Below are 23312 nucleotides of genomic sequence, written 5' to 3'. Positions count from 1 at the left end.
ATAAACTTCTTCTGTTATACGTCTTTGACTTAGGAATGAAGAATTGAAAACATCAAATATGTTAACTAATGTATCAGTCAGCTATTATATTAGTAATCATAACAACTATATGTTGTCATTGTGGCATTTTCTATCTCAGGAAATGCAGCTCTTTCTTCACTACTACTATCATGTGTAAAGGAAAGGAATTACTCGGACCTGAACCAGTTCATACCTTGCCAAACCTTTCTACTCAGTGTGTGAGCCAATTATAAAGGATTTGTTTTTATAAATGTGCTTGCCCATCAGTCCAAAGGTACCCTTGAAACCAGAAACACTTTTAAAAAAATGTAACACACTAAACATGGCATTGTAGTAGGGTAGCTGCATATCTTGATTAAAAATACCCAACATTTTATAGCCTATAGAAGAATCTAGTATTTCCTCAGGTCTAAAACATTTCCCAGTGATTTTTTTTGAGACATAAGTGTGGAGGATATAAAATTGAGGAAAGGCCACAGATCTCCACATAAGAATTTTTAAGTGATTAAAAAAGAAAAAATAATAACAGGAAAGTGTAATTAACAGTAATATAAAGACTTTTCAATATCAATTAATTAGTTTCTCAAAGCCCAGTAGCATGAAATTAATATGATTCCTCTTAGCAAATTATTTCTCCAATGTTTTTCCTTTTTTTTTTTCTCATCCCTAGATTGAAAAAGAAAAAGCAAGCCAAACAAAATGCAGAGACAGCCTCAGCTATGGCTACAAGGACTCATTCTGGAAAAGAAGATGCTAGTACAGTCATTTTAGAACAAGACATGTGCAACATTGCTGTGGAAGAGGAATATATTACTGATGAGAAAAAAAAGAGAAAAAGTAATCAGTTAAAGGAGATCAGGCGTACAGAACTAAAGAGATATTATAGTATTGGTGAGTATTGGTGGCAACTTTGCAGTATTTTCATTTAAAAAATCTGTAATAGTTTTTAAAAAATAATTTGTAACTGGTCATAATATATAATAATAATAGTAACAGTTTATTGAGCAGCTACTATGTGTGTGTGTGTATATATATAATATATAATGTGTAAAGGGAATGACAATTATATAATAATTTATATTTATATAAATATATATAAATATTTTGTAAAGATATATATATATATAAAATATATATATAATCTTGTTTAAAGGGAATGACAATTGAATAATGTTGGTGTGTCTTGTTTAATTTTATGTTCCCAACATCTAACACAGTGTCTAGCACATTGTGTCTGCTCATAAATATTTATTAAATGAATGGTCACTTTTCTTGTATGAGGAATATTTTTCTTAATATTTATAGACATGTCCATAAAAATCTTGATAGAAATGCCTGCACTGTTTCCTAGGCAATAGGAAATGGAGGAGAAATGGCCTAGCATCCATTGGTTAAAAAAAAAAAAGACCACGATGATGATGACTTGAGAGTTGTAGCTGAGGGGAATCTTAAAATGAGTCCACAATATCATGTAGTTTCTGAGGATAGTCATTGCATCTGCAGCTGCATTAGCACAGGTGGCTTGTCTAGCACGATGGAGGTGATGATCCCGCTTTACTTTACCATCCATCTCATACCTACTGCTCCTATCACATGCAGGCCTGGAGTATGTTCAAAAGAGAATGCAAAGGGACTTCCCTGGTGGTGCAGTGGTTAAGAATCCGCCTGCCAGTGCAGGGGACGTGGGTTCAAACCCTGGTCCAGGAGGATCCCACATGCCGCGGAGCAACTAAGCCCGTGCACCACAACTACTGAGCCTGTGCTCTAGAGCCCACAAGCCACAACTACTGAGCCCGTGGGCCACAACTACTGAAGCCTGTGTACCTAGAGCCCATGCTCCACAACAAGAGAAGCCACCATAATGAGAAGGTTGCGCACCACAACGAAGAGTAGCCCCCGCTCGCAGCAACGAAGACCCAGCGCAGCCAAAAAAATAAAAAGAGTGCAAAGAAAGGGAACCAGGAGATGAAACTTGATGTGGCACACGGGTTACAGTGTACTTGAGATTGCTAGGCTCAGAGACAGAAGACTGAGGTCTCTGAGAACAAACTGCAGTCCAGTATATGAAACCTGGGCTGGTGGCAGGCACTTGGTCCACAGGGTCCCAAACTTGGTCCCAGTTGATGCCAAAGTTATCGGGGGACAGATCTCGCCTCTGTGTTAATATAACTCTCTACTAGTGCTCATCAAAGATAAAGGTGGGCTGCCATTGGGATGGTTATAAATGAGGTTTTGCTGACATTGCTCCAACAGAGGCAGATGAGGTATCTGCAGTGGAAAGCCTGTGGTTTGTAGTATTCCAGTGGGTTCCCGTGATTATGTCATATATTACATAGCTTCATGGATGCTTTTAATCTGAAGCCATTCAGCATTTTATAAAAAGCTGTAACTGTCAACCTATAGAAAGAGACTTCTGTGTGATTAATAAACTTCCTCTTAAAATTTTAAGTGTTGAGTATTATCCCTAAAAGGGAAAGAGGAGTAAGGAAAATTGCATTTCACATCTTTTACAGTGTACACATTGGACATTTGAAAATGTGTGGTTTTTACAGTTGTACAGTTTAAAATACTGTCTTTTCTCATGCTACTTTAAATGCTGCTGCTTAAGAAGTATTTTTTTTTTTTTTTGCTGTACGCGGGCCTCTCACTGCTGTGGCCTCTCCCGTTGTGGAGCACAGGCTCTGGACGCGCAGGCTCAGCGGCCATGGCTGACGGGCCCAGCTGCTCTGCGGCATGTGGGATCTTCCCGGACCGGGTCACGAACCCGTGTCCCCTGCATCGGCAGCCAGACTCTCAACCACTGCGCCACTAGGGAAGCCCTTAAGAAGTATTTTTAAATGGAGACATTTTGCTCTGTAGGGTTTCCCTGAAGGAGGTTGATAGAGTCCTATCCATTGAGATTTCTCTTTTCATGATGCTGCACTAACTGCAGATGCTGCTTTGGGATAGATTTTTAACGTGCTGCACTCTGTTGCATGTGTAACACTTTGAATGTGAAACAATACCCTTCACTCTGCTCTTTACCTAACTAACTCTTACTAGGCTTCACCAAATCCCCTCAGTCATCTTTTCTTCCAGGAAGCCCTCCCTGTCCCTGGACAGGTTAGACTTCCCTTCTGCATGTCATCATGGATTTATTTATCTGCTCTCCTGTTTACAGGCTGCTTTGGCTTGGACCCTGTATTTTAGCTTTGTGTAGTATCTGCATTACAGGTGCTCTTTAAATGTGCATTGAGTGGGTGACATGTACATAGATGAATGAATACTGTGATTCGTTTGAGTTTCATGAAAATTCTGGAAGGATGTAGGCAACATTACAATAGTTGAGTCAGAATTATCCTGTGATTTTATTTGGTGACAGTTAAGTAAAGAGATGCCATCGTAGCTTTTCATTTTCTCTCAAGAATGGCAATGATAACAACGGTTTGGAGGTTTGAGGCATTTTCTTAGGAGGATCCAGTGCTTATAGAAAACTACCAGGTGGGCCATTGAGTCCCAGGGTTGCTTGTCCCTTTTCGCATCTGACTCTAGCTGACAGACAGCTGTGTTGGCAGGTTTGCTTGATCTCATAGGGCTGACGTGGCATATTTCCTAGGTTCCCATCCCAGAATGTTGTCCCATACCACTAGGTGGAGTATTAGACCTCAAGTCAAAAGTAATTCTAGTCCAAGTTCTTTTGGTGGCTCTAGTCTGGGGAGGAGAGATGCTAAAATGGGAGGATCTTGTCAGCCACATTAAGGATTTGGACTTTATCCTGTATCAGTGGGAAGCCGCTGGGGGAACTCCATTAACTGTCTGTTTTAAGAGGATAAATCTAAGGACAATGGATGGAAGTGAGCCTGAAGGCAGGTTGGAGACTGGGGCAGAAGAGAAACAGCACCCTAAGGAGAGATTTTGCTCATAGAAACAGCAGTATTTGGTGACCAATGTAGTGTGTGAGGGAGAAAAAGAACAGCGTCAAGAACTGACAAACTGGAAAACTCAAGAAGAAAGAAGGAAAATAATGAATTTGTGTTTGGAGGTATTTTAGAGGTACCAAATGGATTTGTCTAGAGGGACCTGGATTTTAGGTGAAAGGCCTGGAAATTGCTACTTAAAGGTGTGAGGTAAATATGTGTAAAAGAAGTAATCCAGGGAACGCACAGAAAGTCAAAACAAAAAGTTAATGGAGGGACTTGCCTGGTGGTGCAGTGGTAAAGAATCCGCCTGCCAATGCAGGGGACATGGGTTCGAGCCCTGGTCCAGGAAGATCCCACATGCCTCGGAGCAACTAAGCCCGTGCACCACAACTACTGAGTCTGCGCTCTAGAGCCCACGAGACACAATTACTGAGCCCGCGAGCCACAAGTACTGAAGCCCGCACACCTAGAGCCCGTGCTGCACAACAAGAGAAGCCACTGCAATGAGAAGCCCATGCACCGCAAAGAGGAGTAACCCCCGCTCGCCACAGCTAGAGAAAGCCCGCGCACAGCAACAAAGACCCAACACAGCCAAAAATAAATAAATAAATAAATAAAAAGTTAATGGATGATAAATGATAACTTATAGAAAAACAGACTGAAAGGATCTACAACAATATGTTGATTATTGTTTTCTCTGGGTACAGAAATTGCAAAGGAGTTTTGTTCTCTTTATGTTCTTGCACATTACACAGTTTAAATTTATTTTTAATATTAATCAGAAAATTATAGAGAACTGAATAATGTAATAGAGCAAACCCAAGGGCTTTAGAAAAAGAACATTAGACAAAAGCAAAGTTCTATCATCAATATAAAAGAAAGTGATTACTTTCTGTAGGTATCTATTTCCACATCTGTAACATTACCTACCTGATTTCAGGAAGCATATTTAGACAAAATAATGTTTTTTACTTATTAAATTAGATTTATCTGTGCCTCATGTAAGCCTTGGGTAGTAATTCATTACTCTCTCCTACCACTTCGGAGAACACTACAGCTAAGATACTGATAAAAGATGTTATGGAAAGACTGAGTCACTGGAATTGCCTTGTAACAAAATGGTGCCAATTCCAAAAGTGTTTTGTTTTTGAGAGGGGAAGTAGGAGAAAGGAAGTGGACTAATTACATCGAGGCAGATGGCATCAGATAAATCTAGGTCTAGCACCTATTGTAGCACGGGGCACACGGTAAGCATCCATGCAAAAGCTTCTAACATAAGTGAACTCAGCCCTTCTATGCTTGCACTTGTATTTACTGATATATAGGGCTCCTTATTCACTTATTCTATTTATTTATATAAACCCTTAAGGAATTGTTTGATAACAATATATTTTTATAATTTTATATTTTAACAATGTTAATATATTTTTCAAAATTAGCTATTAAGTTATAGTTAAGTTTGACACAAGTAGTAGGAATGTTTACATATGTTTCAAAAGATGTTTGGTCCATATTACAATATCAAAATATATTAAGTTGCATGAATTATATCTCAAAATTCTCTTACATTAAAGGAATACATTATTCCTTAATCTTAGAATGGTACACATCTTTGCTTCTGTGGAAGTGGATATAGGAATGGGAATTTTACAAATGTGGATAATGTCTCAGTGGGAAATTCTTTAACTGAAACACAGATATATAGATGTAAGACCTGAAAGAGATAGAGAAATTTTATAAATACAGGAGGCAAGCCTAAATTGGAACTAAATATATCACTATGTTTTTGTAGTGTTTTAATATAAAAGGTTAATACTAAGAATCCTGGGTAGTAAAGTAGTTATTGTAAGAGAATTGGGAGGTTATTTTAACAAACAGAAAGCACTTAGGTAAGAGTTTGGTCAGTTTTGTGGTTATTGCAATAAAGATTTATTTAGAGAAAACCTCTGCAGTGTAAGGAATGAATTTAGCTTTTCAATAATAAATCTGCAGCGTCTAAATCATTTCACATCATAGTTTTCCCTCCTGAGTTCAAAAGGAACTTAACAAGAGTAAAATAAATGAAATTCTCCACTTTTCCTTTGTTAAACATTTTTGGGGTTTGCTACAGGATGAAAGTAACCAACTATTGAATTACTTCTCATGATGGCAACCCTGACACTTTTCCTCATACAGATTACTTTTTCTTAGGGTATTTTTTTTTTTTTTTTGGTACGTGGGTCTCTCACTGTTGTGGCCTCTGCCGTTGCGGAGCACAGGCTCCAGACGTGCAGGCCCAGCGGCCATGGCTCACGGTACCAACTGCTCCTCAGCATGTGGGATCCTCCCGGACCGGGGCACGAACCCGTGTCCCCTGCACTGGCAGGCGGACTCTCAACCACTGCGCCACCAGGGAAGCCCTTAGGGTATTTTTTAACCACATGTGTGAAGATTTCCTATCTGTTGCTTATCTTTGTTTCACTTAGCAAGTTCAGAAAGCCAAAGATGTGCTATTCTGATAAATTAATTCCTAAACATAAAAGTAGGTCAAACCACAAACATACAATAGCATGACTCTTCTGTTCAAAAGTAATGATCATTCTAGTGCTTTAGAGCTCAAATTAAAGGATTAAAATGGACTTTGGGGCTTCCCTGCTGGCGCAGTGGTTGAGGGTCCGCCTGCCGATGCAGGGGATGCGGGTTCGTGCCCTGGTCCGGGAGGATCCCACATGCCGTGGAGCGGCTGGGCCCGTGAGCCATGGCCGCTGAGCCTGCGCGTCCAGAGCCTGTGCTCCGCAACAGGAGAGGCCGCAACAGTGAGAGGCCCGCGTTCCGCAAAAAACAAAACCAAAAACAAACAAACAAAAAAATGGACTTTGATGTGGAAAGAGGATATTAAGAACCTTATTCAGTTTTTTAATCAAGCAGTGTATAAAGACTTCAGGGACTTGGGTATAAAATAAATCGAAATTATTAGGATGGAAATAATTAGGCTTGTGCTTCTTGGGGCCATCAAGGAAGTCAGACTAATGTTTAAAGTGAAGTCATACCATGAAAGCCTAGGTGGTGAACAGGTCCAATCTGACAAGTGCCCCCAGAATGCAAAGGATCATCACAGAAAGAATGCAGGCGTTGAGAGAAGATGACAGATGTGGGAGGCGTAAGTGAAGGACCTAGGAATCAAAGGTGTTCTTGGTGAGGAGGTCAGAACAATGGGAATAGAAGCAGTAATCAGACATAATGTAAGATAAGAAGAATGCTTTCATGAGCTGAAACTCGTACCTGACTTCTAAAATCAGAACAGCTCATCATATTTAAGCAAAATTAAAGGGAAAACTCTGCACTTAAATGTGGCAAATGTTTACAGGTTATGGATAAATGGTAAAAACAAACAAAAAAACAAACAGGCAAAAAGAAAAAAAACCACAAAAGACTTAACAAAATGTTCCCTACAAAGGAGCAGAGAAGAGAGGCACAGACTTCTCCACAGCAGTGAACACCAGGGGAATTAAATCTCCTTCAGAATTGTGAAGTAAAAGTTGTTTTTCAGACTCAAAGACAACAGGACATCCTCAGACATACTAAGGTTTTAGGAAACATACCTTTTGTATCATACCTTTTTAAAAATAAAGTTACTGAGAGGGAGTGATTTTTTTTCTGAGACACATGTCAAAATGTCCTCAAGAGTGAAAAAGTCATTTATTTATTTATTTATTTATTATTTTTGGCTGTGTTGGGTCTTCTTGCTGCGTGCGGCCTTTCTCTAGTTGTGGTGAGCAGGGGCTACTCTTCGTTGCGGTGCGAGGGCTTCTCATTGCAGTGGCTTCTCTTGTGGATTGAGGCTCTAGGTGCGTGGGCTTCAGTAGTTGCTGCATGTGGGCTCAGTAGTTGCGACATGTGGGCCCTAGAGTGCGCGGACTTCAGTAGTTGTGGCGCACGGGCTTAGTTGCTCCAAGGCATGTAGGATCCTCCCGGACCAGGGATGGAACCCATGTCCCCTGCATTGGCAAGCTCATTCTTAACCAGGGAAGTCCTTAAAAAGTCATTTTATAAAAGAATTGGTGGTCAGCATTGCAACAAATAAAACATAAAATTAAAAATACATAATAATGATTGTAAACATGACAGTAAGTAGGAATATAAAAAGGCATCATAATTCTTTTTTCCAGCTTTACTGAGATATAATTGACATAAAATTGTGTAAGGTTAATGTATACAATGTGTTAATTTGATACATAGATATATTGCAAAATGATTACCACCCTAGCATTCACTAACACCTTCATCTGGTCACATAATTACCATTTCTTTTATGTGGTAAGAACATTTAAGAGGTGCTCTCTTAACAACTTTTAAGTATAGCATACAGTATTTAACTGTGATCACCATGCTGTTCATTAGATCCTCAGAACCTATTCATCTTATCGCTGGATGTTTGTACTCTGACCAACGTCTCCCCATTCCCACACCCCCCAGGCCCTGCTAACTGGCTGGGTTTCGCTCAAGGGAACCTCTTTCCTTTTCCTCACAGCTCCAGCCCTCCCATTAACACAGTATATTGTAATCCATTCTAGTCACTAAGTGAAGCAGCTGTTTGACAGAACCTGCTGTATTTGTTCCAGCTGAAAGTCTAGTCCTCTTATGACTATAGTGGTCTGCATCTTGCAAATCTTGTTTCCTGCTCAGTCCGTCGTGTGATATCACATTTGTATTATGAGAAATCTCACTTTTAGAGAAACACTCGAATGTGGTTGGGGCCAAGGGAAGGACAACAGATTAGACTAAATAGGGTTAGTGATTTTGAAAAATCAAATTAGAAGTGAACTGGGGAGAGTGCAAGGGAAAAACACTGATAGGAGGAATGTGGTCGGATCTTTTTGAAAGGCAGTTTGGCCATTTTTATCAAGAGCTTTACTTTTGCACACCCTTTTCCCCAACAATTCTGTTTGCAGAAGCTTACCCTAAGGAAATGATCATGAGCGTAGTGGATTTGACCACAGTGACTATCATTGCATGTTTAAAATAGTGGAAAAATTAAAATAACATAAATAACTTTAAATGGAATACCATGTGCCATTTTTTTGTTTTCAATGTGTTTTTTAAACATAATTATTTACTTATTAATATTTATTTATTTGGCTGCATCGAATCTTAGTTGCGGCATGCGGGCTCTCTAGTTGTGGCATGCGGGCTCCGGAGTGCGCAGGCTTAGTTGCTACACGGCATGTGGGGTCTTAGTTCCCCGAGGAGGGATCAAAAGCGCGTCCCCTGCATTGAAAGGCAGATTCCTAACCACTGGACCACCAGGGAATTCCCACCGTTTTTTAATGATGAAGAAAAACAGTTAATGCCGTGGGAAATTTTCACAAAATATTGTTACAGTAGAAAAGCAGGTTGACAATAGTGTATAGACTACAATTCCATCTTTGTGTAAAAGAAGGAGAGCTGTTGGAAGTATATTTACCAGAATGCAAACATTGTTTCTCTCTGAATGGGGGTAAAATGGGTGATTGGTATTTTCTTCTTTCATTCAACTGTATTTTAACTGTATTTCTGTATTTAACTGTATTTCTCTTTCAAAAATAATTTTGGATAGTCTTAATGTATTTAGCTTCTAGTCTTATATATTTATGCCTGGTTAACAGTTTGACATGTTTCCCTTCTCCAAAATGTTTTTTAATTTTTGACCTAAATCGCATATAATTTAAAAATTAATTTGAAGAGAAAGTGAAATATTCACAAGAATGATGTTTCCTATTTAGGAACATTATATGCACCAGCCTGTATTCAAGCTTCCATTTATATACTTCAGAGAACCTTTAAAACTTTTTTTATATATCTTTTGCCATTGTCTTGCTGTATTTATTCTTAGATATTTTCTAGTTTGATACCATTATGCTGGAACTTTTCCAAATAGTTTTTATCACAAGTATAAAAGATTGCTACATCTGGTCACCTTACTGAACAATTTTATGATTTCTGGATGTTTTTATGATGTTGGCTTTTGAGGTAGAGAATTAATTCATCTGCTAATAATCAAATTTTCATTTCTTTCTTTTCAGTATTTAAAACTTTTTTATGACTAGAGATTCCAGAACAAAGTTGAGTATAAACTATGATAGTAGGAATTCCTGTATCTATTTTGGTTAGTGTTTTACTTTTTATATTTGCTTTTGGTTTCTGCTATAAGAATTCATCTGTTTACTCAGGCCTGCTTTAGGAGGGTTTAGAATAGTGCTTAATTCTAGAGACCATTGGGGAACAAGTGGGCACATGGAGTCCATTCTGCACACATGTTGCCTTTCAGGGCTCTAAAAGGTGGCCTCCAATAAAGGGCAGGGGTTCCCTCTTCCTCCTCAGGATTTCCAAGCTGTCTCCTTATGTTTGAAGTGTTTCTGCTTTCATCTCCGCTGCAGAGTTTATTTTTATGACCTTGATGAGTACTTGCGGTTTAGCCTTGCCTCACATTAGGTTAGCCTCTTTGTTGTAATTTAGTGGACTGGGAGATACTATGCCCAGAAGCCTTAAAAGCTTTGCTGGAAGTGCTCTCAGGCACTTGTCTTCATAGAACAACAGGAGTAAAAAGAATGGGTGGAGCTTGTGCAGTGCCTGTGGGTATCCCTCCCACTGCATACCCTGGAACCTTCTGTAAGGCTGGGGTGGCAGCCTCACTAGTGTGTTAGTTCAGGCTGCATTTAGGTAACTAACCAGGCACTGCAGTCCTGGAAGTGATGTCATGAAGTCATTTAGTTTTCATTCTTATGGGGAAATTGCTTTTGATATACAACCTTTAGGGTTTCATTGCTTTTTCAGAAGCATATTGCTCATTAATATCAAAGAGTAACTAAACATTCTTCATCATGTTAAGAAAATTCACTCCTATTCTTAGTTTTCTAACAGTTGGATTTTTAAAAATTTTATTCTTTTTAAAAATATAATAATGGCTGTTTAATTTCATCAGATGATTTTTGACATGTATCAGAGTGATCAGATATGTTTTTTTTCCTTTAAGCAGTTTATAATCATCTATCACATTAATGCTATATCACTCCTGTATTTCTGGAATGAAACCTTTTGCTTATGGTATAATTCTTTTAACACCCTGCTCTGTTCAAATTGCTGTTTACTTATGTTGACTGCAGTATTATTAATTACATTTGTTAAACACTTACTTTGTGCCAGGCTCTGAGAGAAACACTGTGCCCATTATCTCATTTAATCTTTTGAACAACGTTGTGAGATCTCCATTTTACAGATAAGGAAACGGAGGCACAAAGATTTCAAGTGACTTGTTTAACATTGCACAGCTATGAGGGTTGTTCGGTGAATCCAGCTTGTTTTGACCCCAAAACCAAATAATAATCAGAAAAATGTTGGGTGACATAAGGGAAATGGCACATGACCTGACTTTGATTAATATCATCAGATTGCCATAACCAAATACATCTGTTCCCAGTTTAGGGCTATGTCTGTCATTGGAAACAGATTTTCCTGTTTACTAAGCAGGGTACCCTTTTCTTAGATCTAGAGAGACATAGACAATTGTTGCTCTCTGAATCCACATCTTTTGGATGCCATGGAAACTGTCCTTCCTCTTCAGACAAGTGTGTAGTGGGTCCTGTGCTTTCAGCTTCATGTACCTATTCAGATGGTCTTATGATAGAGCTGGAAGGAAGGGAGAGAACCGATTGTTCAAGAGGAGTAAGGGAAGAAGGGGCACACACACCCGGTTGATGTAAGGCCAGAGAAAAATTGGTTCTGATATAATTTGAAAACCTGATAATTTTCAACATTCTGTTTGTGCTTGTTCAGATAGTTGATAATAGAAAAAACAAAGCTACACACTGACTTTTCTATCCTTCCTCTATCTATGTAGAGCTTATGGAATCAAGATCCAGGGAATTCACAGGTATCTCTTTGTTTCTGTTTTCATGTACAATAATGGATAATAATGTCCACTGTCCTGACTTCACTCAGTCCCCAGGGGTCTGTGCCAGGAGCCAGATGCTCTGGTTTCAGTGACATTGATATTGTCTCATTCTTGCTGGAATTTTTCCAGAACTGAAACATATAACCAGAGCTGCATTCCTGAACACCTCCACGCACCTTTCCCTATCCCCCTTCTCCCCGGCACACTCACATTCACACCTGAGATCACTACTTGACTCCTCAAAAATCCCCTCTTTGGATCTGAACCTCTTATCTTTTCCCATAAACCTGTTCTCCACCTGTGGTAGGCAGAATAATGCCCTCATGCCCTCCCACCCTCCCCAAAAGGGATCCGTGTCCTAATTTCCAAAACCTGTCAGGTTACACAGCAAAGGCGAATTAAGGTTGTAGATGGAATTAAGGTTGCTAATCAGCTGACCTGAAGGAGGTGCGCATCCTGGATTATCCAGGTGCCCGGTATAAACATGAGGATTCTGAAAAGTGAAAGAGGGTGGCAGAAGAGAGCTAGAGAAACGGCAGCATGAGAGCGCACGGCTTGGTGTTGCTGGCTTTGCAGATGGAGGGAGGGACCTTGAGTTGAGGAACATGGGCTACTTCTGAGGTGAACAGGCCAGGAAACCGGTCTTCCCCTATAGCCTCCGGAAAGAACTGCAAGAACTGCCTGCTGACGCCGTGAATTTTGCCCGGTGAGACCCATGTCAGACTTGGAACGTACAGAACTGTAAGATAGTACGTTTGTGTCTGTTTTTTATTTGGAGCCACGAGATTTGTGGTAACGTCTTACAGTAGCAATAGGAAGCTAACACGTCATGTCATTCTCCTAACCCCGTCTCGGTGCCCCTCACCTACCACTCCTCGAGCTCTTGCTGCCCTGCTTGCGTGTCCTAACCCCATGGGTGGCCGTGACAGCAGGGGATTGGCTGATTTCTTGCATGGTCTGTCACCCTGATGTTGAGACCCACCCCTGGGGGAACCCTTACTGCTGCTGCTTGTTGCTTTTTTCAGTATTCACTTTATTAAAACCTGACCTTTGCCACAATAACTCTTCCAAATGTCACAACCCCTTAAAGCCCCAGTCCTGTCTTCACCTCCTTACATTTTAGCAAATAACTTTACTGATAGGGTTAACACCATCTGTCTTGAGATCCCTCCACTTTCATCTCAGGACCTCTGTGACCTCCCAGTCACCTGTTTCCAGGTTTCCATCTCTCATCCTCAGGGTAACATTTGACAGCGTCAGTACAACTTTCCTTTAACTTTTTTCCACGCCTTTGTGACATTACACTCATTTTCCTATCTTTTCAATCCTCCCCACCTGCCAATCAGCCACACTTCTTTTTGGCCCCTGCCCCCCAAATCTAAGCCTTCCTTAGGTTCTGTTCTCAAACCTCAGATATTCTCTTGGCAGTTGTAAGCTCCACGACTTCACAGATCACCTAGTGAAAGGATTCCTTTACATCCGACTTTATGCCTTTTCAGGCCCTGGACATTCTCCTGAACATCACCTTCTTTTAGCCCCAACACATGGAGAGAGAAGAGTCTTTCTGTAAACATACCTAGCATCTCCTCAGATGCAGGAGGCAAGAGCCTTGTTTTCTGGACACCCCAGCCCTTCTGTGGGCTGGGAAGGGAGGAAGAAGCAGGGCCGTGGGCAGGGCACCAGGTCCACCTGAGGTCAACACAGGTTCTCCCCGTTCCCTGTTTCGGGCCCCTCCAGGATTTATGAGAAACGAGACAGGTTAGGCAAAAGGGCTTATGTTTCATTCTTCTAGGGTTTTGGTCAATTTTGCCCCAGTTACATTCTTACTGGGTGGGAAAACTGGCTCTGAAACTTTTCGAAGGGGGGCGAATAGGAGGTATAGTTGCTTTGTTCTGAATAGCTTCTGAGGATCACCTGGCCAGTTTTCTCCTCTGGCAGTAGATACTTTTACATCATTTGCTTCAGGTTTTTGTAAGCAGGGGGAGTTTCCGAATTTGGATAGGTGCAAAGGGCCTGAGGAGGCCTAAAGCTTCAAGTAGAGGTGTCAGGTGTCATTGAGAGAGAATTCCATCCTTGTGGATGGCCATGAGTCCTCACCTGAAGTGCTGGAGGTGGAGTCCCCTCCTGAAGCACAGCAAAGGAGCTCTTTCCAAGGAGGCTTGGGTCTATTCCCCGCTCTCCCCAGTGCCTTGTGGACCATGTGCTGCAGAATCCATCTGGATAAGGTATCCAGGACTTCGCTTATTGAGACAAGCCGCCGGCCATCTTGAAAACTTACTGCAAGAAAATATTTAGGAAGTAATATGAAGCCTTTCCTTGGGCGTTACTGATATGAAGACGTTTGGGTCCTTAGACTGTGCCAGTTACTCCTCTGCTTTCTGTATTCAGTCAGCTGTAAAACTTAGTGTTCGGGTTGTGGCTTTGATTGGTTCCGACGATTTTCCTGGTGTGATGCTCTATGAGTGAGACTGTTGCCCACCATCAAACTTGTCAGGCTCGTTGATCTGTATTGGAAAGTTCATGCAAGCCTATGTAACGGATATCATATTAAAACACAGGATGCTCAAAGATGGGTACATTACGGTCTTTACCTCAAGGATTTCAAAATCTTAGACTCTGGCGGGTTTTTGTTTCTTTTAATAATACTACTGTGATTGCCATTTTTCTGGCCTACCCACTCGTGCCAAAGGAAAGTAAGTTTTGTACTAATTCAGGTGCACATAGTTAAGTTTATCCTGAAAGGTTCAGCCAGCACCTGTCTTTCTTTGGCAGCTGAACAGTACGGAAACTCTCATGATATGGTGGCTTACAGCAGTGCCCGCATTGGGACCAGAGATGACTATGCACGGCCTATGGAAGGGCATGGGCTGTAGCTGCCACAGATGGGAAACAGCAGCTTAGGTTCTAGAAATACGAAGCGCCTACAGAAGGACATGAAGAGACTGTGCTGAAAGCACGAGGAACTAAAGGGACGGCTGTTTGTGGTGACAAAGAGAAGGGCAGGAGTGTGGGACAGAGTGGAGCTGAGATATTAACAAGAATGAGCACCAGGTAGATGATAAGAGTTGTAAAATACTGTGATTGGGTTTTTCAGTAGGCTGTGTGGAATCTCCTGATCTGCAGAATTTGGAGATCTGAAAACCACAGTCAGTACAGCCTCATCTTCCTGAACTAATTTAGATGGGGTCACCTGACAGAAGGGAGGTCATTTTTTACAGCACAGGGATTTTTCAGGGTGTCTCTGGTTCTACAAATGACTAGAAAAGGATACTAATAGCAGCATCTTTTATTTTTTTTCTTGGTTCTTAATTTAAAATAATGTAAAAGAAATACTTAAAAGTCAGTAAATCCCATGTGAATGAACTGTTTTCATATTTCTGTGTTACCTTCCAGCTCTCATCCAGTTTACCCACATTTGTTGTGTAGTTGAAATGATATTGTTGGTTTGCATGTGGGTGTGGGGAGTTGTAGGACCTCAGATGGAGAGGGATGCGTTAATCACACTTCAGAGTGCATGGCTTGTCATCACTGGTCAGAGCTGGGCCCTTCGTTATTTATTCACGAGTTCCTTTTTATCCTCATTCCCCACTCCCGTTTCTCTCCCCGCTCCACTCCATTCTATTGTGTCCAATGTGTATAGGCTATTTTCTGGATGTGGCCTTGAAAAATGTGTGTAGTTGTTTTGTGGACAGCTTTTTAAAATATACATAATGATACCATTCTGTACATCTCATTCTGTTTCTCTCGATGTAAACATGTTGCAGTGTATACTTGGGCTTGTTATGCTCTGGGATTCTAGGCAGTAATTAGATATATTTTGCTGACCCTCCTGTTCGCCACTGCCACAGATACTGTTGTTCTGTATACCCTCCAGCATGTTACTTCATGATATCTCCTGGGAGAGGATGTATATCTGTGGGTTAGTTTGCTGACTCATATGGGCTACGTATGCTTAATTTGCTGGGATGGCTGTACCAGTTTACGTCGCTAGTAGCAGTTCACATCTTTGCCAACACTAGAATTATCCAGCTTTCTGATTTTTGCCACGTTAATAGATGTAAAATGATGCTGCGTCTTAATTTGCATTTTTCTGATCTCATACAAGTTAGAGCATCTTTTCATAGTTAATTCAATTTGGTACTTTTTGTCACTTAATTTGTATCCATTGTTATATGTCTCTGGTTTTCAGTGTCCGGGTTGATACATTTAATCATAACAATTAGGTTGAATCATATGTAGCTGCCAAACTATCAGGTTGACCAGTTTGACCCTTAAAAATAGCAAACTCTGTGGTCCAACTCAATATGTTGTTGAACATATAGGTCTTTACAAGTTTTCATTATTATAAATAATACTGCAGTACCATATGCTGTGCATAGCATTTTTCTTCTTTTGAATTTTTCCTTAGGATAAATAAGGGAAAGATTACTGAGTCAAAGAATGAACATTTTTATAGCTATTGTTACATATTGACAAATCACCTTCTGAAAGGGCTATACTGATTTACATTATACATCATTGTACATCATTTATATCATGACTGTACTAGTTTTACTTTAACTTCGTCTTTATACATTATCATTTAAACGAATACTTGAATAACTATAAAGCGTAACCTCATTGTTATTTGTACTATTTGATCACAGTTAACATTAATCATTTATTCAAGTATACATGGATGAACAATATGTTTTTATGAGTTTGGTCTATTTGTACCTTTAGTCCACTTTTCTTTTAATCTTTTTTTTTCAAAGTCAATTCGAAAGTGGGTTTTAATATACTGTAGATTACCCTATCCTCAATTTCTGAAAATGAAATCGTTCACTTATAAACATTTTATTCTCCAGATGACAATCAAAACAAAACACATGATAAAAAAGAAAAGAAGATGGTGGTTCAGAAGCCCCAGGGTACTATGGAATACACTGTAAGTATAAACAGGTAGAATGAAAGTTTGTTAATACCACTAGATTTACATAATGTTTCTCCCTGACACATCCTTCCCCTTAGTCATTTCTCTTCCTTCCTTATTTTTTCCCTGGGTATACCTGTTACTTGAATTACCGTTTGCTATGCCAAGGACGACCAATTTTAGGTCTCCATCCCAGACATGCTTTCTGAGTTCCCAAACCAAAGATTCAGCTGTCTACTCAGACATTAACTTAGACCTCCGTGCTTGGTCTTTGTTCAAGAAGCAGTGGCTCCATCATCCGTACATTTCTACAAACCAGAACCTTAGCCTTAACATCTTCTTCCCATTACTCTCCATGTTCGATCTTCCTTTCCGTGACCATCCAGCAAGTCTAGGCCAGATCCCTTCATTTTTCTCTCTCATGGAATCTTTACATAGTTTATCTCCGTTTAACACTATTGATTCACTCGTGTGATTGTTATATCTAGATTGTGCCTTAATTCATATACCCACAGAGAGAGACTAGATTCCTCTTTGGTCAGCACTCTGTTTCTGGTGCTTGCAGGGTATAGGCCTCCATATGGTTGAATCAGCACATGAATAATGCAGCGTATGTGTCCGTTACTGCACTTCCACGTTAACGTGCTCATCTCTCTCATTGCGCCATGAGCTCCTGGAGCCCAGGAGCTGTGTCTACTTATCCTAGGCCTGGCGTAAAGTGGGCACTCAGTTATAGATCTGTTTTAATTCACTTTGAACCAGCATTGCTGAAGAGTGATCTCTGACTTCTAGAAAGAAATTAAGTGCTGTTGCCATTGCCCCTGTGTTTTCCTCATGTGTATTTCTTTTCTACTCATTATCTGTGTGCCGTGCCAGGCTCTATATAAGGCAAGCAGCAAGGCCTGTCCCTCCCTGCCGTTTCTTCTGGAATGGTGAATCCTCTCCAAGCTTCTGTAGCATCACACTGAAGAGCCCTGGCACCCGCATTTCATGCTCAGGGCTCTGTGAACATCCCTAGGCATCTTTCTATGGTTTATAGGCTTGGTCCTTTCCAGAAAGGATTTGGGGGTGATTATATATCTCACATTACCGCTGTTTGCAATATATTGTTGATCCCCATAACACCTAGCACAGTTCCTTACCTCCTAGAAGATACTGAGGAAGTGTTGGATTATTTATCATGAATAACAATATTAATTCTAAAGCCACGTGTGTAGCCTACAGTGTGATTCACGAGCCCCTCCAAGGAAATGAGAAGTATCTTTGCTAGGAGATGCTTCACATAGCACGTACTAAATAATGCAGTGAGAGTAAAAAAATCAACCCCAAATTAATTCATATAAACAGGTGATCAAGTTAGTAATTCAGATCTATCCACCTGATTGAGTTATGTTATGGGGATTAGTTTTAGTTGGCAAGTTACTCTGTGTACTTGTCGTCGGAAATAAAAGGGGATCCATAACTTCGTGTTTAGAGAACCGTGACTGGAACCCCTTACCCGATTGCTTACGTTGCTCCAGAGCTGTGGATGTTCAAGCATTCTGTTTAGTTTCAAACATGTATTGATACCAGTATCCCTCCCAGGGTCTGTAGCTTGGTTCCATATGTATGTCTTATCCTTGTGTAATAACGGCAGATTGTTAAAATGTTTCTCCTTTCCTGAAACCCCTATACATAGTATCTTCAAGTGTTTGTGTAAAAGTATGAAGCCGATTTATTGATCACTTGCCATGAAGTAAATGCTCTTGAATTAGAAATTACAATTATGTATCTCAATTTGGATGAAGAAACTGAGGTACAGAGAAGTTAAACAAGTGACCCAAGATCACACAGCTGGCAAGTGGCAGATTTGGAATTCAGGTCCAGCAGTCTGGCTCTGGTCTGTATAATCAATCTGTGTCTTATACTGACGCTAAACGCTGAAACCCCCCAGATTTGAATATGTTATGTAAATGTATAATATTTGAAAAAAATATATTTTAAAAAAGTTTTTTCACTTTAGTACAGGTGATTTTGCTCAGGGTAAGGTAGGGGCATAGGTTAAGTTCTCAATAATTTTTTAAAAATATACGTATTTATGTCTTGTTCTAGAAATACGTTGAGGTAATTTTAATGCAGTCCGTAACTATGAACTTGGTTAGCCTGAGACAGTTCATCTAGTTGGTGGGGTTGTTTTTGGTTTTTTTTGCGGTACGCGGGCCTCTCACTGTTGTGGCCTCTCCCGTTGCGGAGCACAGGCTCCGGACCCGCAGGCTCAGCGGCCATGGCTCACGGGCCTAGCCGCTCCGCGGCATGTGGGATCTTCCCGGGCCGGGGCATGAACCCGTGTCCCCTGCATTGGCAGGCGGACTCTCAACCACTGCGCCACCAGGGAAGCCCTAGTTGGTAGGTTTTTGACACTTAAGGGCAGTGAGTGGTAAGTTGAATTCTACATGTGTACCTTTGCCCCTGTCCACAACCTCCTGCAGCCACCTCAAATTTCCACCTATAATTCGAGGCTCCCCTGGTGGAGCCAGTTCTGCTTACAGGGTCAGCCACCAGTGTTGACCCAGGGCTATAGTTGGGAACTTCTCAGTGACACTCGCCAGAATGACCTCCCGCTAACAAGTTCCATCCAGTGACCCTGGACAGGGAGTCTGTCCTGGGATATTGACCTTACCAGAGGCAGCAGACTTCTTTTTGGGTGGAGCTTTTTCACTGAAGTTTCACATCTTCTTACTGCCCTTTTTATTCCTATTCCCCTTCTATTAGAGAAGGAAAGAAACATGTACACCTGAGACATATCACAAGTTTTATAGATTTAGAGAATAACACTAATTTGGCTGACCATGGGAAATTGTCATTTTTAATGTCAGTGAACAATTTTTGTAGCTAATCCGAAGTTATTTTAGATTTCCCTGCCTTTCACTTTTTTCATTCATCAAATATTTAAGTGCCTTCTATGTGTCAGGCACTGTGGGGAAAAAGGCCATTAACAGGCCACAGTCCAGGAGCCTAAAGTGCAGTAAAGAAACAGGCAAATAGACAGACAGAAAAATGCAAAGAGAAAAAGTAGTCCTGTTACCCCTAGGAGTGGTATTGTCTGTAATATTTCTTTTCTTCTTAGCTTTATATTATACCTCATACACCCTCTACTCCATACACCTAAGTTGTGCCAGAGTAAGTTTAGAAATCTGTTAGTGGACAGTGAAATTTGAAGATAAGGGAGTCCAGAAATGAATAATATCTAAGACTTCTTTTAAGAATTGAGAATGTATTCTCTTTTTTCATAATACATTTGGATGTATGTGTTACATTTTTATTCACTCATATCACAAATAGATTAATGTTGACTATCAAGAGGAAGGTTTTGTTTGCTTTTTGCTTTGTGTATTGAATCTTGTTTGTTTGATTATTCTAGGCTGGAAGCCAGGACACCCTAAACTCCATAGCACTGAAATTTAACATCACTCCCAATAAACTAGTGGAACTGAATAAGCTTTTCACACATACTATTGTTCCAGGCCAGGTAATGATCTTCTTGTTGAATTTTACTTTAGAGATTTTGCATTTATTTTTGTTGCCATTTTTGATGACTCACTCTTAGTGTCACAGGATTATCATCAATGATAATGTGCATTGGTTCAGTCTTCCATTTAGATCCAAGAATTCTGAAAGCATCCTGGTACTTATGAACTGTTCAGAGATGAATGCTTTGCAAATGATTAACACAGTTGGCAAACTATCATTTGTGTTATAGATGTTTCCATCAAGAGAAGTTAAATTAATGTAACTTTTTTCCCTGTAGAATTTCATACAGATATTCTTAGAATATTTAATTTAGAATTGCAAGTTTCAGTTTAGTCCACTCCTGGGGTCCATTGTGGTCATTGTTTTGTTTTAAATTAGACAAAACTTTTGTCATTTTGGTCTTGACTTGATACCATGACAAAAGAAGTGAATCCAGCCAAAGGTGGAGACATTCAGCAGGACCATCAAGAAAAGCCTACAGACACACAAAAAGATGCTCAACATTGCTAATTATTAGAGAAATGCAGATCAAAACAGCAATGAGGTATCACCTCACACCGGTCAGAATGGCTGTCATTGAGAAGTCTACAATAATAAATGCTGGAGAGGGTGTGGAGAAAAGGGAACCCTCCTACACTGTTTGGTGGGAATGTAAATTGGTGCAGCCACTATGGAGAACAGTATGGAGGTTCCTTAAAAAACAGAGCTACTGTATAATCCAGCAGTCCTTCCCCTGGGTATATATCCAGAAAAAACAAAAACTCTAATTCAGAAAGATACATGCACCAGTGTTCATAGCAGCACTATTTACAATAGCCAAGACATGGAAACAACAACCCAAGTGCCCATACACACAGTGGAATATTACTCAGCCATAAAGAAGAATGAAATATCGCCATTTGCAGCAACATGGATGGACCTAGAGAATATTATACTTGGTGAAATAAGACAGAGGAAGACAAATACTATGTGATATCACTACACATGAAATCTAAAACATAATGCAAATGAGTCTATATACAAAACAGAAATAGACTAACAGATGTAGAAAACAAACTTATGGTTACCAAAGGAGAAAGGGAAAGAGAGAGAGACAAATTAGGAGTATGGGATTAACAGATACAAACGACTATACATAAAATAGATAAGCGGCAAGGATTTACCATATAGCACAGGGAACTATATTCAATATCTCGAAATAATCTATAGTGGAATATAATCTGAAAAATATATATATAACTGAATCACTTTGCTGTACACCTGAAACTAACGCAATACTATAAATCAGTGATATTTCAATTTAAAAAAAAAAGCCACACATTTTTTCCCAGGCTTTTAGTACTTTGTTAAACTAAATGAAATTGACATGTCATATAATTTTGCCATTCTCGGTTAATCCAGCAATTTTTTAAATACCTTCTGCATAAGATATTCTTATGTTTCTACTTGAAAACTACACTTAGCCAATAAATGTAAATGGCCCAGTCATAGGCAGATCCTTGTTGAGGCCAAGTTTCCAGTCCCATCTGTAGAACTACTTGGTTGCCATGAGCACATTCCGGTTCCATTATTGACTTACTAGACCATGTTCCTGCATCTCTACATTAGAGTGACATTTTTATTCAGGATGTATACTGCTTCTTCTAAGTATAACTTCATTCAGGCAATGGTGGTAGTCTTTGCGTTTCTTTCACGGGCAGCAAATGAAACCAACAGACCATAAATTGGCCAGTTTGTACTATCATGCTTTTGGTATTTATGTCCTTGTCAAAAGGAGATATTACTATATTGCTGATACCAGGTAATTGAGGGGAAATATGAGTTAAAACTTTTTAAAAATTAATAAATTTTTATCTCTGGGAAAATTAGATTTCAGGCACTTTTATTGGGTTTCTTATAATCTGGGGTATTGCTGCATAATGTGTAACTGACCCATAGCAGTGAACCTAGGCTTACTAATTCAAGGCTGAAGACTGTAGTCACTGGGACTTAGTAAAATAATTTAGGGTGATTCCTTATTCGTTTACTAAGTGAACGGGATTAAGGTCCAGCAGCTAATAGGAGGTATAGGAACTGTTTTAATATGCCTAGTTAAGGGTAAAAATATAGAAATAGGTGCCCCAAAGCTTCATTTCCTTTGACCCTTTAGTAACTGTTTGACTTGGCTAAGTCACTTCCTTTTTTGACCCTGGTTTCCTTATCTCTGAAATATGAGGGGTTGGGCTGCATTATCTCGGATGTCCCTTCTAGCCTTTACTGTGCTGTGTAACCCTCATATAACTCAACAGTTATGTGCTGTTAGTTGTCCCAGCATCTAGCTCCACTCATGTTTTTTCTGGCAAAGATAAGGAATTGAGAAGAGTGATCCAGACTCACTTCCATGTTGAAGTAAGACGTATTGTGACTGAGCTTCCCTGTGTTCAACTGTTACTTCTGTCTACAGTGCAGTGAACTGTTTATGCGTAGGAATTATCCCTTTGATTTGACATTTAGAGTGTCAGACAATAGAATCTCACTCTATGTTGCCTAATGCCTGTCAAGAGCTCAGGTGCAAAAAAAATATGAATGGAGAATTGTTTGGAAGAAATGACATCTGTCCGTCCCTCTAGCCTAGATGCATATGATACATAAGAGCTGTAGCCTTCTGTAAATTGCTTTTATGGAACTCCAAACTTCTGACATTTTCCATTGACCCATTTTGAAATTGTAAAGAACAGTCCTCCAAACTGTTTATTGTATTCACTGTCAATGTGTCATCAAGGACAAAGAGTTCACTGTGAGACACTTTTTTTTTTAATGAGACTTCATGGGAGACACTTTTTTTTTTTAATGAGACTTCATGGGAGAATACTTGTACTTCTAAGAAACTGGTTTGTTTTTATTTTATGAACATTGAATTCTGTTAACTCATGATGTCTATCTCTTTGCATTGGTTATTTGGAAACTTAGAGCCAGTTTTATGGCCCACTTCTCAATGAATGTTTGGTAATTTTGGAGCACAGTTTCAGTATAATCAGTCCTCATCTTATTTCTCCTTGATGGTGATTTTCCCACCTTTATC

General features: G+C 39.8%; 1 protein-coding gene and 1 long non-coding RNA gene across 5 annotated transcripts in view; one reads left to right on the top strand and one right to left on the bottom strand.

Annotated features, from left to right (window-relative positions):
* Positions 1-23312, top strand: part of NCOA7 (nuclear receptor coactivator 7) — a 145044-nt gene that overhangs the window by 65812 nt on the left and 55920 nt on the right. For all 3 annotated transcript variants that reach the window (XM_067702185.1, XM_067702186.1, XM_067702184.1), the window contains exons 3-5: positions 692-912; positions 16677-16756; positions 20142-20249. In XM_067702185.1, the coding sequence (XP_067558286.1) occupies positions 692-912; positions 16677-16756; positions 20142-20249 (409 nt within the window). The remainder of the gene's footprint in view (positions 1-691; positions 913-16676; positions 16757-20141; positions 20250-23312) is intronic.
* Positions 7587-23312, bottom strand: part of LOC137204563 (uncharacterized) — an 83241-nt gene continuing 67515 nt past the window's right edge. The window contains exons 3-4 of one of the 2 annotated variants that reach the window (XR_010933708.1): positions 19401-19485; positions 7587-7932 (exon numbers count right to left, since the gene is read on the bottom strand). This is a non-coding gene — a long non-coding RNA (uncharacterized lncRNA). The remainder of the gene's footprint in view (positions 7933-19400; positions 19486-23312) is intronic. The other variant, XR_010933709.1, reaches the window with a different exon arrangement.

The sequence above is a fragment of the Pseudorca crassidens genome, chromosome 13 (genome assembly GCF_039906515.1).
Source record: "Pseudorca crassidens isolate mPseCra1 chromosome 13, mPseCra1.hap1, whole genome shotgun sequence".
NCBI lineage: Eukaryota > Metazoa > Chordata > Mammalia > Artiodactyla > Delphinidae > Pseudorca > Pseudorca crassidens.
Note: the sequence above shows the minus strand (reverse complement) of the source record. Positions and strands in the feature narration are given on the sequence as shown.